Genomic DNA, 15,181 nt, shown 5'->3' with positions numbered 1-15,181 from the left:
GCACTCCTTTTCCAAATACCCGTTTGTGAAAGGGGGATTCAGAGCTGAACCTCACATTTCAGGCTTCTATCATGTCATCAACAGAGTCTTCTCCAGGTTTTGAAAATATGATAACAAAAAGCCAAGTAATTAAAAAAGGGAACAAAAAGACACTCCATTTATTATGATTACTAATCCACCAGAACAGCCTTACAAAAATATTTAGGATTCACATTTCCTAATTAGATACCTAAATCCTCATAATTTAGTAGTCTGTCAGGCACTTAAAAACCTTTCTAAGTGTGGTTCACAGGATTTTAGTACCCCAAAACCTACTGAAGTACTTAACAAAAATCCTTTTGTTATGTCCAGTGTTTAAAACCAAAGTACCCTTCATCCCCAAGCTACTTAAGAAACAAATGGAATGCTGCCATGCTAAAGAAGACATGTAAAGGGATACAAATGAGAGGTGTGGTTTTATAAGAAAAAAGCCCCCTCTAAATGTCACTGATAAGGCAAACATACTCTTGCATCATGCAGTACTGTCACAACAGTACTGTCTTACAGTCACAACACCTATATCCTTGGTTAAAACTCACAAGACAGCTGAGCAGCTCACAACTGCTCAGAATTTAACTTTGAAAGAAACTTTATTTATAGTGAAGCTAGCAAGTTTTATTTGAAGACAGTGCATTGCATTTTAACTTCATGAAGATACGCGGAACTGTGCGCTCATGTAACTAAGCCTGCTAAGAAGTAAGCTATTTCTACTTCTACTTGGCTAAGCATCAGGAATAGCAGTGGTTTCTGGTTATTCAAACTGCAGGATCTAATAGGAATGCAATAGCGTCTACAGGCCATGTTAGTACTTACATCCAAGCTTCCTTCACTTGTAGATGCAGAACTAAAAACATCCTCCTCACCAAAATCTCTGTTCATCCTCAAGTGTTCTTCTGTCTGCAACACAAACAAGTATCCTACACAGCAGCAGCAAAGGAAATGAAAAAGCAAAAACATGCCAGAGCAAAGCATCAAACCTCATCACAGAACCAAGACAAACTGTCTCAGTAGTGCTGGACCCGATTGCAGAGTGTGGTGGGTTGACCCTGGCTGGATGCCAGGTGCCCACCAAAGCCGCTCTATCACTCCCCTCCTCAGCTGGACAGGGGAGAGAAAATATAACGAAAGACTCGTAGGCCGAGATAAGGACATGGAGAGATCATTCACCAATTACCGCCACGGGCAAAACAGACTTGACTTGGGGAAAAATTAAATTTATTACCAATCAAATCAGAGTAGGGTAATGAGAAATAAGAACTAAATCTTAAAACACCTTCCCCCCACCCCTCCCTTCTTCCCGGGCTCAACTTCACTCCCGATTTCTCTACCTCCTCCCCCTGAGTGGCGCAGGGGGACAGGGTTGCAGTCAGTTCATCACACGTTGTCTCTGCCGCTCCTTCCTCCTCAGCGGGAGGACTCCTCACACTTTTCCCCTGCTCCAGCGTGGGGTCCCTCCCACGGGAGACAGTCTTCCATGAACTTCTCCAACCTTAGTCCTTCCCACGGGCTGCAGTTCTTCACAAACTGCTCCAGCATGGGTCCTTTCCATGGGGTGCAGTCCTTCAGCAACAGACTGCCCCAGCATGGGTCCCCCACAAGGGCACAAGTCCTGCCAGGAGCCTGCTCCAGCGTGGGCTTCTCTCAGAGTCTCAGCCTCCTTCGGGTGCATTCACCTGCTCCAGCGTGGGGTCCTCCACAGGCTGCAGATGGGTGTCTGCTCCACCGTGGACCTCCATGGGTTGCAGGGGGACAGCCTGCCTCACCATGGTCTTCACCAGGGGCTGCAGGGGAATCTCTGCTCCAGTGCCTGGAGCACCTCCTCCCCCTCCTTCTTCACTGACCTTGGTGTCTGCAGAGTTGTGTCTCTCACATATTCTCACTCCTCTCTTCAGCTGTTGCTGTTGCACCGCATTTTTCCCCTTCTTAACTATGTTATCACACAGGCACTACCACTGTTGCTGATGGGCTCGGCCTTGGCCAGCGGTGGGTCCGTCTTGGCGCCAGCTGGCATTGGCTCTGTCGGACACAGGGGAAGCTTCTAGCAGCTTCTCACAGAAGCCATCCCTGTAGCACCCCTTCTACCAAAACCTTGCCACACAAACCCAATACACTGAGAAACTCTGAAGTAGACTGCAAAATTTCTCTGATGTAGGCAAGGCCCTAAGAAATCCATTAGCAGAAAGACTTAAGAACAAAAATTTAAAGAAACAGAACAATTCTTGGGCAAGGAGGAAAACAGTAGTAGGCAACTCCTGTAGCACCAGGGATCAGATTGCAAGTCCCTGCTATACCCAGAGACACAGGGGAACAAGCAGAGAACTTCTTCCCTGCCACTCGTCAATGACGGGACTGTTTCTGTGCGCCAGCATATACCCTACTAAAGCCTAGATCCCATGATTGTCTTGCACAGGACCTCTGCTCTACTGGATTGCTTAGCAGTGCCAATTTGATCTGGATTTAGCCTCAGGCACATGACTACATTTCACATCAAAAAGATATGGAGTTCATGCCACCTTTATGTTTTTTATGCCAGCTGCAGGAGAACAGAGAGTAACTGATCTAGCATAAAATTAGAATGGAGAGAACAAGATGATACCTGATCTGGCATTAAGCCTGCCAGTACAAAGTTTACCAAAGAAATACTTTCAACAAATTTGTATTAACCATGAGACTAGGACTCTGCTTTCATTCTGTGTCATAGTGTTTTTAAGACAGCAGAAAGTTTTTTTTCAAAAAGTTAGATCTAGTGTATTGTCGTACGACGATTATTGCTTTCAGCAAGCTAGCTGAGAAAGCAAGTGTGTGTGTGGGCATGGAAATCTGAGCGTAGGCCTGTAGTGTGCAGTGACACCTGATCCAGGACAGTTTGCAACCCAGGGTAATACTCTTCTTCCCTTGCAAAAGAAATTGCCTTCCCTTGTAAATGCCGGCAACTCTGTAGCGCTACTACTGTGCAAGATTTTGGACAACTCTTGCTATCAACCAGTTCTAAAATACAGGCTATGCATGACCACATACATACACACACAGAAATCACTGCAAATCATAATTCAAACAAAGCAAAAATTAAAATAAATAAACAGAACCAACTTTAAGTCTTGTAGAGGAGTAAAAATGTAAGAATAACTGTAAAGAGCGGAGTTTAGGAACTCTGAGCCTTTGATTCCAGTGCCCTGAAATCACAGAGCATCCCATCATATAATCCCTTCATAAATCTGCCAAATCCTTTCTTAAAAGAACTCAATTAATTTGCCCTTATTCTGCTAGTCTTCCACAACACCAAGCCAGATGTTTTATGGCCAGTTAACACCTCCTTGCTCCTGTGTGCTATGCTATTCTTCAGTTCTCAGTAATTCTCCCATCTATTTGGGTTCAAACTCCTAGAGATTTGTATTGAAAAGGCAACAAGGACTTCCTTCTGGATGAAACAACGAAAACGGTTGTTTTAGTTTCTTTTCCTACAGAGTATTTACCATTTGAAAGAGTCCAAAAAAGAAATGTCGAAGAACAGTCAATTAACTTGTCAGAACTAGCAGCAAGAAAGACTTACACCTTTACCTCAGATTTAGAAGCTGTTTCTCATACGTGTTTGTCCAGTTCCTACTTTTTCCCAGGTCAAATACTACTTGTAACTTCTTAATTGATCTTCAATATCCTTAGCATCTGTTAAAATTTGTATTTTAAAAACCCCTTAGGAGTATCACCTCCTATGTCTCTGATTAACAAACATGAGGAAGAAAATAAAAAAAAAGAGAGGAGTTTGCAATCTTGGGACACTCATCCCACACTCAGCTGTGAGAAACCCACTGCAGTAACCACAGAACTGGGATGCTTCATAGCAACTTTTTCTAAAGTTTCAAGCGTAAATATTTTACACATTAAATCTGAGCTGTTTCTGGAGTTAGAACTCCAAGAGCTCCAAGTTTAAACTTCACTTCATGCTGAAGTTCAGGAAAATGGAATGAGAGGACAAACTATAATGCAGAAACTGCATGCCATTCTTCCAGAGGAACTACAGCCCCACAGCATGCTCTGTAGAGGCTCAAGCTGAGCTCCCTTGTTTACTCGATTCTTCCAGGCAGATACAGCATTACTGCTCCAGTTATGCTTTTGTATCCTTCTAAATGGGAAATATTTTCTTACAGAGGATAAACACTCTGAAAGTGACTGGCTTCCTATCTCATAAAATACAGTTTCCATGTGTCCTTTGTAAGATGATAAGAATAGCTCAGCATCCATGACAGATGACACTTTTCAGCACAGTAATTCCCAGCGTCCATGAAGGAAGCTATTGCCCAGCAAAAGCACTCCAAATTTGATCATAATCAAAAGGGCAGAGAACTAATAAAGATTTTGGAAAACTTTCACAGTTTTAAAAACATGACTGAAAATTCTGGAAGGGTAAGTGAAACACCAGTCCATTAACAAGCATATATTTCTTAGTAGCAGTTAATCAGACCCACATTTTATGATTTCACTGCAGAAGCCCTGGAGAGCTTTTTAAACCAGACAAAAGAAAGTTCTCTTTTAACTCTGATACCTCAGAGTATTAAATACTTTATAATCAAAATCAGTTGGTATTTGTAGCAAAAGATGCAAAAAGTATGAAATTAAAAGCCCAGTATTTTTAGTATGTTCTTGAGTTAGAAAGTTTTTCTGTATCTAATTTCTGTGTTGAATGACAAATTTTTCACAAAGGCGTCCCAACAGAAGAAAATAATTTTACACGAAATTTCTTTTTTAATTTTTCCATCTCAAGATTAAAAACAAAGTTAAAAATGCCTAACATGCACCCCAGCAGATACTGATCCTTCAGTTTATTATTCCTTTTAGTACTGCAAGTTATTTCTTCTACACCTGATTAATTGCTTTTACAGACTTGGAGATGGCAACAGCATGATTGCAGAGAGCTTCCTCAAGATACAAATGCTTTAAAACACATTATCACCCACGCACAGAAGAATTAATAAGACACTTCTACTTGATATCTTAATGTATTCTATATTACATCAGTTCTTTCATAAATGCATTTTGTAATCTGAGCATTACTAATAAGTGGACATAAGTTGCTTGAAGCTACTGCCCTTTGCTAACACCGACTGAACCCATAGCTTTAATAAAAAAAAAAAAAAATTTCAATGGTCAACATGCCTGACTCTTTCAATAAGCAGCTGGTATCTCCATCAGGCTGCACTGATTAAACACAGTTTATGCATCTGCTAACAGATTATTCCTTGGTAGGAAAAAAAAAAGAAAGAAAGAAAGAATGAATGAACAAAAAACCCCAAACACACACCACCACCCACAGACAAAATACATCTGGAAAGAAAACAATTCTCTTCAGTGAGATATTACACTGCTGAACACTTACCTTGCTGCTTCTTCTATCAGCTTTAAACAATCCCAGGAGTCTCGTCTTTTCTTTTTCTATTGCATCATTGCTTACTGAAGCCTTTCGACTTGGTTCTGAAACAATTATAATGGAATATTTTTTACACTTCTGAAATAAAGATTCAGATCAGTATTTTAAAACATCCTGGATTAATGCTGTATTTTTCTGAGCTGGAGATGTTATGAACTGAATTATCTAAGTAACTGCCAGATCCCACACTTCCTTTTTCATCAAACTTTTTCTTGTTCTGAGTTTGTTCCAAAATCTAATGGAGGCAAATGGAATAATTTAATAAACTTCAGTAAGTTTTCAATCACAATTTAGTAATCCTTATTAAAAGGCAAAATATTAGCAAGTTGCTTAGTCTTTAGCAATGCTTGTTAGAGGTCTCACTTAAAACTTGTGGAGCGCTCTAACACCTAAAAAAAAAAAAGACTTTTCAAAAAGATAATGGTGCATATCTTTAACAATCCACTTGTTGGCCTTGTGGATTTGGATAAAGGTCCATGAAGAGGAAAGAGACCTTTTCCCTGGAAAAAAGGCTCTCCTTAGAACTTAAACCAGCTGATCATGGTCATCTTTTCTCTTCCTGGTGCTTTTACTTCAGGTGGAAAAAGAGGCAAGTTTATATGCATTTCAGGCTGTAAAAGCTCAAACATGCATGTCCTCCTTGAACCAGCTAAGGAACTGCATGAATTCTCAGACCGTTTAGTCTCCCTACAATTTCTCCCACACCAGCCAAGCTGGATGAGCAACATGATAAGGTCATGCATTACAAGGAACAACCACTGGTTTGACATTCAATATACAGACTGTAAAGCTCTCTCGCTTTTTTAATCGACACTGCATAATGCTATAAAGATTTCTCCTGGTTCCATCGGAGTATCCCCCTAGCACACAGAAAGTTTAATGTACAGAGAAAAACTGCTTTCTCTTGTAAATATTTGCTTTATTTGTTTATTAACAATTAAGAAGCAAATGCAAAATGACTTGTTTGTTGACACAAAATAAAGGTTAACTTCACAAAAAAAACCTCATCCCAGAACTCTTGTAAACTGATTTGCATTTCACACAAAGTACATGATTTTCACACAGATCACTTTGCATATCAACAATGTCATGTGTTAGAAAGTGTTAAACACATACAGCAGTTCAAAGCACTGTAGAAGAGTAAAGATGATGAACCCAGAGGAAACAGGGAGAAACTATCCTTAAGAAAGACTGCAACTCCACTGCAAAAAAATACAGTAATACATTAATACCCTTCTCAAATACAAAGCGCTGCCTATGCTCATTCACCAGAAACTGCTGTTTTTCTGCTCGGGGCTAGGCTGCAATTAGGTGTGGATTATGAATCCCTTACTCACATAGTCTTCAAATATGAGCTATGTCAGTAACTGCTATCATCAACATTACCATTAAACATTGTATAATCCCAATAAATTGGATTTTAAACACAGCAAATCATCTTGAAAGAACAAGGAATCTTTATAAATCTGTACCAATTTTTCTTAAATAAATACAGTAGATATTCTCTCTAGTATTATGCTCTGTATAAGAGGAAGCCACAGCAAGTATTGTCCTTATTGGCATCACAGAGACATGGATGGCTGCGATGACTGGAGTGTTGGGACGGAAGGATACAGACTCTTCAGGAAGGACAGGCAGGGGAGACAAGGAGGGGGTGTTACCCTCTATGTCAGTGACCAGCTGGAGTGCATGGAGCTCTGCCTGGGGGTGGATGAGCAGCCAACCGAGAGCTTATGGGTCAGGATTAAAGGGAGGTAGGGACAGATAGGTGACATTCTGGTGGGGGTCTACCACAGGCCACCTGACCAGGAAGACCGAGTGGATGAGGCCCTCTATAGACAGATAGGAGCAGCCTCACGTTCACAAGCCCTGGTCTTCATGGGGGACTTCAACGACCCCGATATCTGTTGGAGGGACAACACAGCAGGGCATAAGCAATCCAAGAGGTTCCTGGAATATGTCAATGATAACTTCCTTCTCCAAGTGGTAGAGGAACCAATGAGGAGAGGTGCTATGCTGGACCTTGCTCTCACCAACAAGGAGGAGCTGGTGGGGAATGTGAAGCTCAAAGGACAGCCTTGGCTGCAGTGACCATGAAGTGAGTTCAAGATCCTTAGGGCACCAAGGAGGGCGCACAGCAAGCTCACTACCCTGGACATCAGGAGAGCAGACTTTGGCCTCTTCAGGGATCTGCTTGGTAGAGTGCCATGGGACAAAGCCCTGGAGGGAAGAGGGGCCCAAGAAAGCTGGTTGATATTCAAGGATCACCTCCTCCAAGCTCAGGAGCGATGCATCCCAACAAAGAGGAAGTCGGGCAAAAGCGCCAGGAGGCCTGCATGGATGAACAAGGAGCTCCTGGACACACTCAAACACAAAAAGGAAGCCTTTTGTGGCACAGAGGCGGGAAGCAAGGACAGGTAGCCTGGGAGGAATACAGAGAAATTGCCCGAGCGGCCAGGGATCAGGTTAGGAAAGCTAAAGCCCTGACAGAATTAAATCTGGCCAGGGACGTCAAGGGCAACAAGAAAAGCTTCTATAGGTACGTCGGGGATAAAAGGAAGACTAGGGAAAACGTGGGCCCTCTCCGGAATGAAACAGGAGACCTGGTTACCCAGGATATGGAGAAGGTGGAAGTACTCAATGACTTTTTTGCCTCGGTCTTCACCGGCAAGTGCTCAAGCCTCACTGCCCGAGCTGTGGAAGGCAAAGGCAGGGACTGGGAGAATGAAGAGCGGCCCACTGTAGAAGATCAGGTTCAAGACCATCTAAGGAACCTGAAGGTGCACAAGTCCGTGGGACCCAATGAGATCTATCCACAGGTCCTGAAGGAACTGGTGGATGAAGTTGCTAAGCCACTATCCATCATATTTGAGCAGTCGTGGCAGTCTGGTGAAGTTCCTCCTGACTGGAAAAGGGGAAACATAACCCCCATTTTTAAAAAGGGAAAAAAGGAAGACCCAGGGCACTACAGGCCAGTCAGTCTCACCTCTGTGCCTGGGAAGATCATGGAACAGATCCTCCTGGAAGGTATGCTAAGGCACATGGAGGACAAGGAGGTGATTCGAGCAGCCAGCATGGCTTCATCAAGGGCGAGTCCTGCCTGACTAACTAGTGGCCTTCTATGATGGAGTGACTACATCAGTGGACATGAGAAGGGCTACCGATGTCGTCTATCTGGACCTCTGTAAGGCCTTTGACACAGTCCCCCACAACATCCTTCTCTCTAAACTGGAAAGGTATGGATTTGATGGGTGGAATGTCCGGTGGGTGAGGAATTGGTTGGATGGTCGCATCCAGAGGGTAGTGGTCAACGGTTCAATGTCCAGATGGAGGTCGTTGACGAGTAGTGTCCCACAGGGGTCCGTATTGGGACCAGTACTGTTTAACATCTTCATCAATGACATAGACAGTGGGATCGAGTGCACCCTCAGCAAGTTTGCAGATGACACCAAGCTGAGTGGTACGGTTGACACGCCTGAGGGACGGGATGCCATTCAGAGGGACCTGGACAAGCTTGAGAAGTGGGCCCGTGTGAACCTCATGAGGTTCAACAAGGCCAAGTGCAAGGTCCTGCACCTGGGTTGGGGCAACCCCCAGTATCAGTACAGGCTGGGGGAGGAAGGGATTGAGAGCAGCCCTGCCGAGAAGGACTTGCGGGTACTGGTGGATGAAAAGCTGGACATGAGCCAGCAATGTGCGCTCCCAGCCCAGAAGGCCAACTGTATCCTGGGCTGCATCAAAAGCAGCGTGGCCAGCAGGTCGAGGGAGGGGATTCTGCCCCTCTACTCTGCTCTGGTGAGACCCCACCTGGAGTGCTGCGTCCAGCTCTGGCGCCCTCAGCACAAGAAAGGCATAGACCTATTGGAGCGGGTCCAGAGGAGGGCTGGGGGATGATCAGGGGGGTGAAACGCCTCTCCTCTGAGGAAATGCTGAGAGAATTGGGGTTCTTCAGCCTGGAGAAGAGAAGGCTCCAGGGAGACCTTATTGCAGCCTTCCAGTACTTAAAGGGGGCTTATAAGAAAAAAGGGGACAGACTTCTTGGCAGGGTCTGTTGTGACAGGACAAGGGGGAATGGTTTTAAGCTAAAAGAGGGTAGATTTAGACTAGATATAAGGAAGAACTTTTTTACAATGAGGGTGGTGAAACACTGGCACAGGTTGCCCAGAGAGGTGGTAGATGCCCCATTCCTGGAAGCATTCAAGGTCAGGTTGGACAGGGCTCTGAGCAACCTGATGAAGTTGGAGATGTCTCTGCTCACTGCAGGGGAGTTGGACTAGATGACCTTTAAAGGTCCCTTCCAAACCAAACAATTCAATGATTCTATAAGTAATGACAGAGGATTAGGGGGAACAGTACTGGCATTAGTGAAGCCAAGAGGCAACAGGCCACGAGCTAAGACTCGCTCAATGGCCATCAACTATTGGAGGTGGACTTCCTTCCTTCCTGAAAATTTGAAGAAGTTAGCCAGAGTTTTATTTTGGTTATGTTGTGTTTACTAGTAATGCAAAGAAGTAAAGCCAGTTACAAATCAACCATACCTTTCTTGAGGATAATTAATTTAAGCAATGTATTACAACAGACTCAGTGGGGGAAAAGGATATACTAAATATACACATTTTCTGCCTAACTAGAAGCAGAAGCACCAATGTAATCTAATCAAACCCCACCTACCGTAGCAATTAGAATTCAGCAACTATTCGGTTATCCAACGTGTATATATAGGTTTGATATTAAAATGCTTTGTTGCATGTAAACTGAAATTAGTGGAAGATCTCATAGATCTCAAAATATTCTTTGTTACTAAATAAATTTTGAACCCAAGAGACCTCTGAAATGTTAGTATTTCTGAAATTCAACTAATCATGCTTTAGGTAACCTGAAAAGGCTTGGAATCTGTATAGAAACATACCATATCACACAACAGTTAAATGACAGGATTTGTTAATTGCTGGCATTTTAATGGCAATTACTGAAGAAGCAGTATGCACAGAAGTGTGTTTGTTCTGACCAAAAGCACAGGCAAGTAAACAACACTTTGCAAAAGACAACACAGATCGAAAACAGCTAGTTTCTTGACAGAATTTTACATGACATTCTTAAAGATCCATCTACCAAACCCATATTAAACATAGTGTGAAGGGAAAGATGGGTTTCCCTCAGCAGCATTGTACAGTACCTCTATAGTTCAGAGAAGGTTCAGACTGAGTTTTTGATGGAGGAACTGGAAAAGGCAGGCAATGAAAGGACAAGAGAAGACATATTAAAGTTCTAATATTGCCTCGTAAGCCACAATATTAATTAATTACTCCTAGTATTTGTTTTCCTAAGCATTACAGAAAAAAATGTTGACCAACAGACATGCAGAGCTGCTACTAGAAGCAGTTTAGCTGGGGTTGTATTCATTGCCGATTCACTCTTGAAGCTGCTTCAATTGCTAAATTGAATTATGAAAGCAGGTGGCAGCAGAGCTTGTCTTTTAATAATCCTTCAGCACTTGGTATTGCTGTTTCAGGGAAGGAGAGAACGACAAGCACAAAGTTTTTCTAGAACCTGCTCTTACAAACACAGCCTATGCCTTCAGCACCTCTGATGCCTTACTCGTTAGTGGGAATGTGTTTTAAAAATCTGTCTGTTCTGATAACTAAACAGACTGGACATCTACTCAGTGCACAATTCACAGACCAACTCCTACTGAAACCAATGGGATTATTCCTCTTGGAGATTACAGACGGGGAAGGAATTTGCTGGAACAAAGGAAACCTTTTGTAAATTTTATGTGTGTTTACCAGTTTTCTCATCAGACACCATGGTGCAGAGTAAGAGGAAGGCAGAAAAGGCTAAAATACATTCAGGATCAGAGGGATTTTATCATAATGAAAGGTATACCGAAACGTTAAAAAAAGAATAAAATATAAAAAAAATTCTGATGCAGAGAGCAGCACACTATGAAGTGTTATATCATTTGCTGCTATAATTCCAGCCCTGAAATAAAGTCTTGGTTTTGACCGTACAGGCTACAACCGGATTTGATGACCAATTCTGCACCAGTATATACACCATCAGTTTCATTTTATAAGAAAAGAGTTTAAGGAAGGTTTAGGCTAATTACTCTGTAAGTTATCCCTGAAGTATGCTGAATGAATCCTGTTGAATACCTGTTGCTCCAAAATGGTTAGCCTAATTACAGTAAACATATCTTAAAAAACCAAACAAGTATGCAATTGAGTTATGACACGTTGTCAGCTACTTTTTTGAGCATCCTAACAATTCAAAGGAAAAGGAGACATTTAGTTGACTTAAAAGTCTAAACTCACTGAAATTTGACTCACGCAGAGGTAGAACTGTCACTTAACCAAAGGAGTTTGAAAGAAGAGACAGTTTATAAATAAATAAGTGTATAAATAAAAAATAAGCCTGCTGCTCAGCACCTACAAGACTGGTGTTACCTAAACAATAAATAAGGTCATTTACCATGCTGGATGTGATACCGATTGAGACAAACTGCAGGCGACAATTTTAATGAATATCACTTTCTGACCTCAAAGGAAGTAGCGCTTGTCAATGTGTATTTTTAAAGCAGGTATATTTTAAAGCACATCGCATAATTATGCTATTTGAATACACAATCAGGCTGATAAAATTCAAGCCCAAGAAGCTACCGCTACAATATCATCTATGAGAGCAGAAAGTGAGGGTGAATAAACAAGAAAACAAAATTTTAAATACAAATACCTTCTAGCTCCTCTTCACCAAACCATCAATATCTTCGCTCTTTGGAGGAGCCACCTCTGAACCTATCCACAATCTGTTTCTCGTAAGCCCTGGTCTGTCGCCTCTGCCTCTCGGCTTTCGCAGCTGCCATGACTATGGCATGTCGCTTCTTTCTTTCTCTCCAACCCACAGCACAGGTAGGTGACAGGCTCTGCCTGGACGAGGCCCCCGTGTTACGCACACCTGTACCGACAGCAGTTCCAGCAGGTAGCAAAGCTCCTCCTTTTGCCCTGCCCCAGGCCAACCTGCACCCTGCCAGGGGCCAACCCAGCCTGGCGCAGGGCCCGAGAGGAGCCAGGGACGGCTGGGCACGCTGCCGTCCTGGCTGCCGCTCTGGGCACGGCTCACTGAACAAACCCACGCTGCTCTCCAGACCAAGATGTCACTCTGCTGTTTCAGCCGGGCCGCAAAGGAATGAGAGCACAAATGCTTTTAAGTTGCCCATAATATTGTTGGCACATCATCTAACTCTGCAGCGACTGCTTTCAGCCTCAGCTCACCTCTTTTTCTGTCCCAGGCATACACCTCCTTTATCCCCAGCTCCTCCAAGGACTTGGTAAGCTCCAGCTCCTCCCCAGTAATGCCATCTCGCAGAAGAACAACGTGCTCTTGACTGACTTCACACTTTTCACAAATAGCTGGGATGATGTTGTGGAGAGGCACCTCTGGGCTAACTCGAACCACAGTCTTCTGTGTCTTCAGGTAGTTCACTACCAGCCTCACAGATTTCTGCAGAAACAAACAAAAACTCTCAGCTCTCTCTCCATGATGGCTAGGCTCTCTCACAATGAGAAAGGCACTGGGGATTTCCACACTGTCTTGACTCCTCCTAGGCAAACTTAACCCACATGCATACTATTGCAAAAAAAATTATTTAAAAAAAAAAAAAATCTCAGAACTCCCCTGTCACTAAGGAGACATTGACAAGAACAGGCAAATAAGGAAAAGGAATCAAAGACAGCCGTCATTTGTGAATGTTTACAAGTACCACTCTGAAAGGCATGACAGTGTAATTAGCTGTACTGATGCAGAATAATAAAAAACTCAGCAAACATACTTGGAAAATGGCTACTTCTGAATCTTCGCAATACTGTGAAATACATTTATTAACGATCAGTCTTATCCCATATCTTCAATAAAGATGGCAAACAAAATACCACCAAAACCCTACTTACCCCCACACAATCCCACAACCCTCATTTCAGCCACTACTGCAAATTTCAATCAAGGGTCTTTATTAAGAACAGATTTCCATCTATCCAACCACATACAACATAACATTTTGTCTAAATGCTGGAGTCCAGACTGGCACCTGCCAGTCTGCATGCAAATCAGTTAAGCTAGTAAAGCAGGTTATAGTCAATCTCAAGCCTCTCCCATCTGGTTTGAAGATGCAAAGATTGGAAGAACTGCTCGAAATCAGAGGAATGAAATGATGCTTCATGGCACCATTTTAGCCCCACAGAGTACTGACCTCAGGGACCCTTGGCAGAGGTCGCTTTGTCTTCTCTTCTGGAACCTTCTCTTTCAGAAGTACCGTCTGTACGTCCAGTGCTCCTACCAAAGTGTTTGGCTTGTAACTCAGAGGTGGTTGAGCTCCCGAAGACTTCAGTTCAAGACTATGTTGGGATGGATTCAGGCGATACTGGCTGCATAAATCAACCAATAGATCCATCACAGCTTTACTGCAGGGCAGAAGACATTCACTGTTAGCATGAGAAAAAACAGTTGCTAAAAAATTTATCTCAGTTTTAATACGGGAGAAAAAAAGACAATACAAGCTGTAGATGTGTCGCCAGTTAACCATCTTTGGGAGGGAACAGTGCTAATGCTTTACAATGCTAAACAGACCACATAAAATGTTAAGAATTAAATATATTCGCACTTCAGTGTGTATTTATGAGCTGGCAATTAACTATTCACTATGAGGCAGACAACAGTGCCAATAATAGCACTAACAAACATGAGCCAAGAGAGGACAAAGTGCATCTTATCTGCTAAATCCATACATTAAATTCTCTGATTCAAACCCTGTTCTTTAACAGGAAGACAAGATATAAATAAATGATGCACTCACGGTACAGTAAACTCTACCTAGATTTGAACCATCACATAACACAACTCAAAACGGAACGTTTAAATCTGGAACAAAAGATAGACAGGATTTTTTTTCCCAGCTTACAACTTTAAGTCCCCCCTCCAATCTATTTGACACCAGCAATATTTCCAAGTACAAGAGATCCCTTCCATATTTATTTTGGTGAGGATATTAACCCTGTATAAAAACATCTGGTTTCAAGTATTTGCATTATCGAGAAGTCTTACTGCAGATGTGATTCTTAAACGACGAGGTTAAGAGAGTCAGTCACTGCCCCTCTCCTATTCCATGCCTCTGCATGGAGATACTCTGTTTTGTGTCAGTAACTCAACATTCACTGGAGCTTGATACTGCCTGATACAGCAAATATGAATTATGCTCCTCTACAGCCCAGAAATTCTCTTCTACCAAGGTACTGAAGGGTTCTTTTTTTTACAACCGTCCTCCCTAAAATTCCATCCAGGATCAGAGAAAACAGGTTTATTAAAACTGGTTATGTTTCTGAAAAGTTTTGGTTTCATAAACTAGGCTCTGTCACCAACAGAACAACACAAGTTAAAAAAAATTACCAGCCATACCTGAAGCCTGTCATATACAGGGGATATTTTTCTTCTAGCAGAAGTGAAAATAAGTGCATAGACAGTGTATTTGCCAAAGGAACTGGCATCTCTTCTAACGTGTAAACTGGAAAAACTATACAGGTTCAAAATGCAAGCAAATTCAAAGAAAATAAAATCCTTTACAGGTTATTAGCTACCACCATTACATCTGTAGCTCAAGAACTGCCCTTCCATTGCAAGCTGTTGTCATCTGGGAAACAAGTCCCGGGGGGGGCTGCCCATTTTCCTTCT

At 42.6% G+C, this 15,181-nt stretch overlaps 1 protein-coding gene across 1 annotated transcript in view; it reads right to left on the bottom strand.

The window, feature by feature from the left end:
* The window catches only part of COBL (cordon-bleu WH2 repeat protein), a 167,126-nt gene that overhangs the window by 100,534 nt on the left and 51,411 nt on the right, over nt 1–15,181 (bottom strand). The window contains exons 4-8 of the mRNA XM_075142377.1: nt 13,707–13,917; nt 12,733–12,961; nt 10,638–10,682; nt 5,411–5,505; nt 853–936 (exon numbers count right to left, since the gene is read on the bottom strand). Of these exons, the coding sequence (XP_074998478.1) occupies nt 853–936; nt 5,411–5,505; nt 10,638–10,682; nt 12,733–12,961; nt 13,707–13,917 (664 nt within the window). The remainder of the gene's footprint in view (nt 1–852; nt 937–5,410; nt 5,506–10,637; nt 10,683–12,732; nt 12,962–13,706; nt 13,918–15,181) is intronic.

The sequence above is a fragment of the Calonectris borealis genome, chromosome 2 (assembly GCF_964195595.1).
Source record: "Calonectris borealis chromosome 2, bCalBor7.hap1.2, whole genome shotgun sequence".
Classification (NCBI taxonomy): Eukaryota; Metazoa; Chordata; class Aves; order Procellariiformes; family Procellariidae; genus Calonectris; species Calonectris borealis.
Note: the sequence above shows the minus strand (reverse complement) of the source record. Positions and strands in the feature narration are given on the sequence as shown.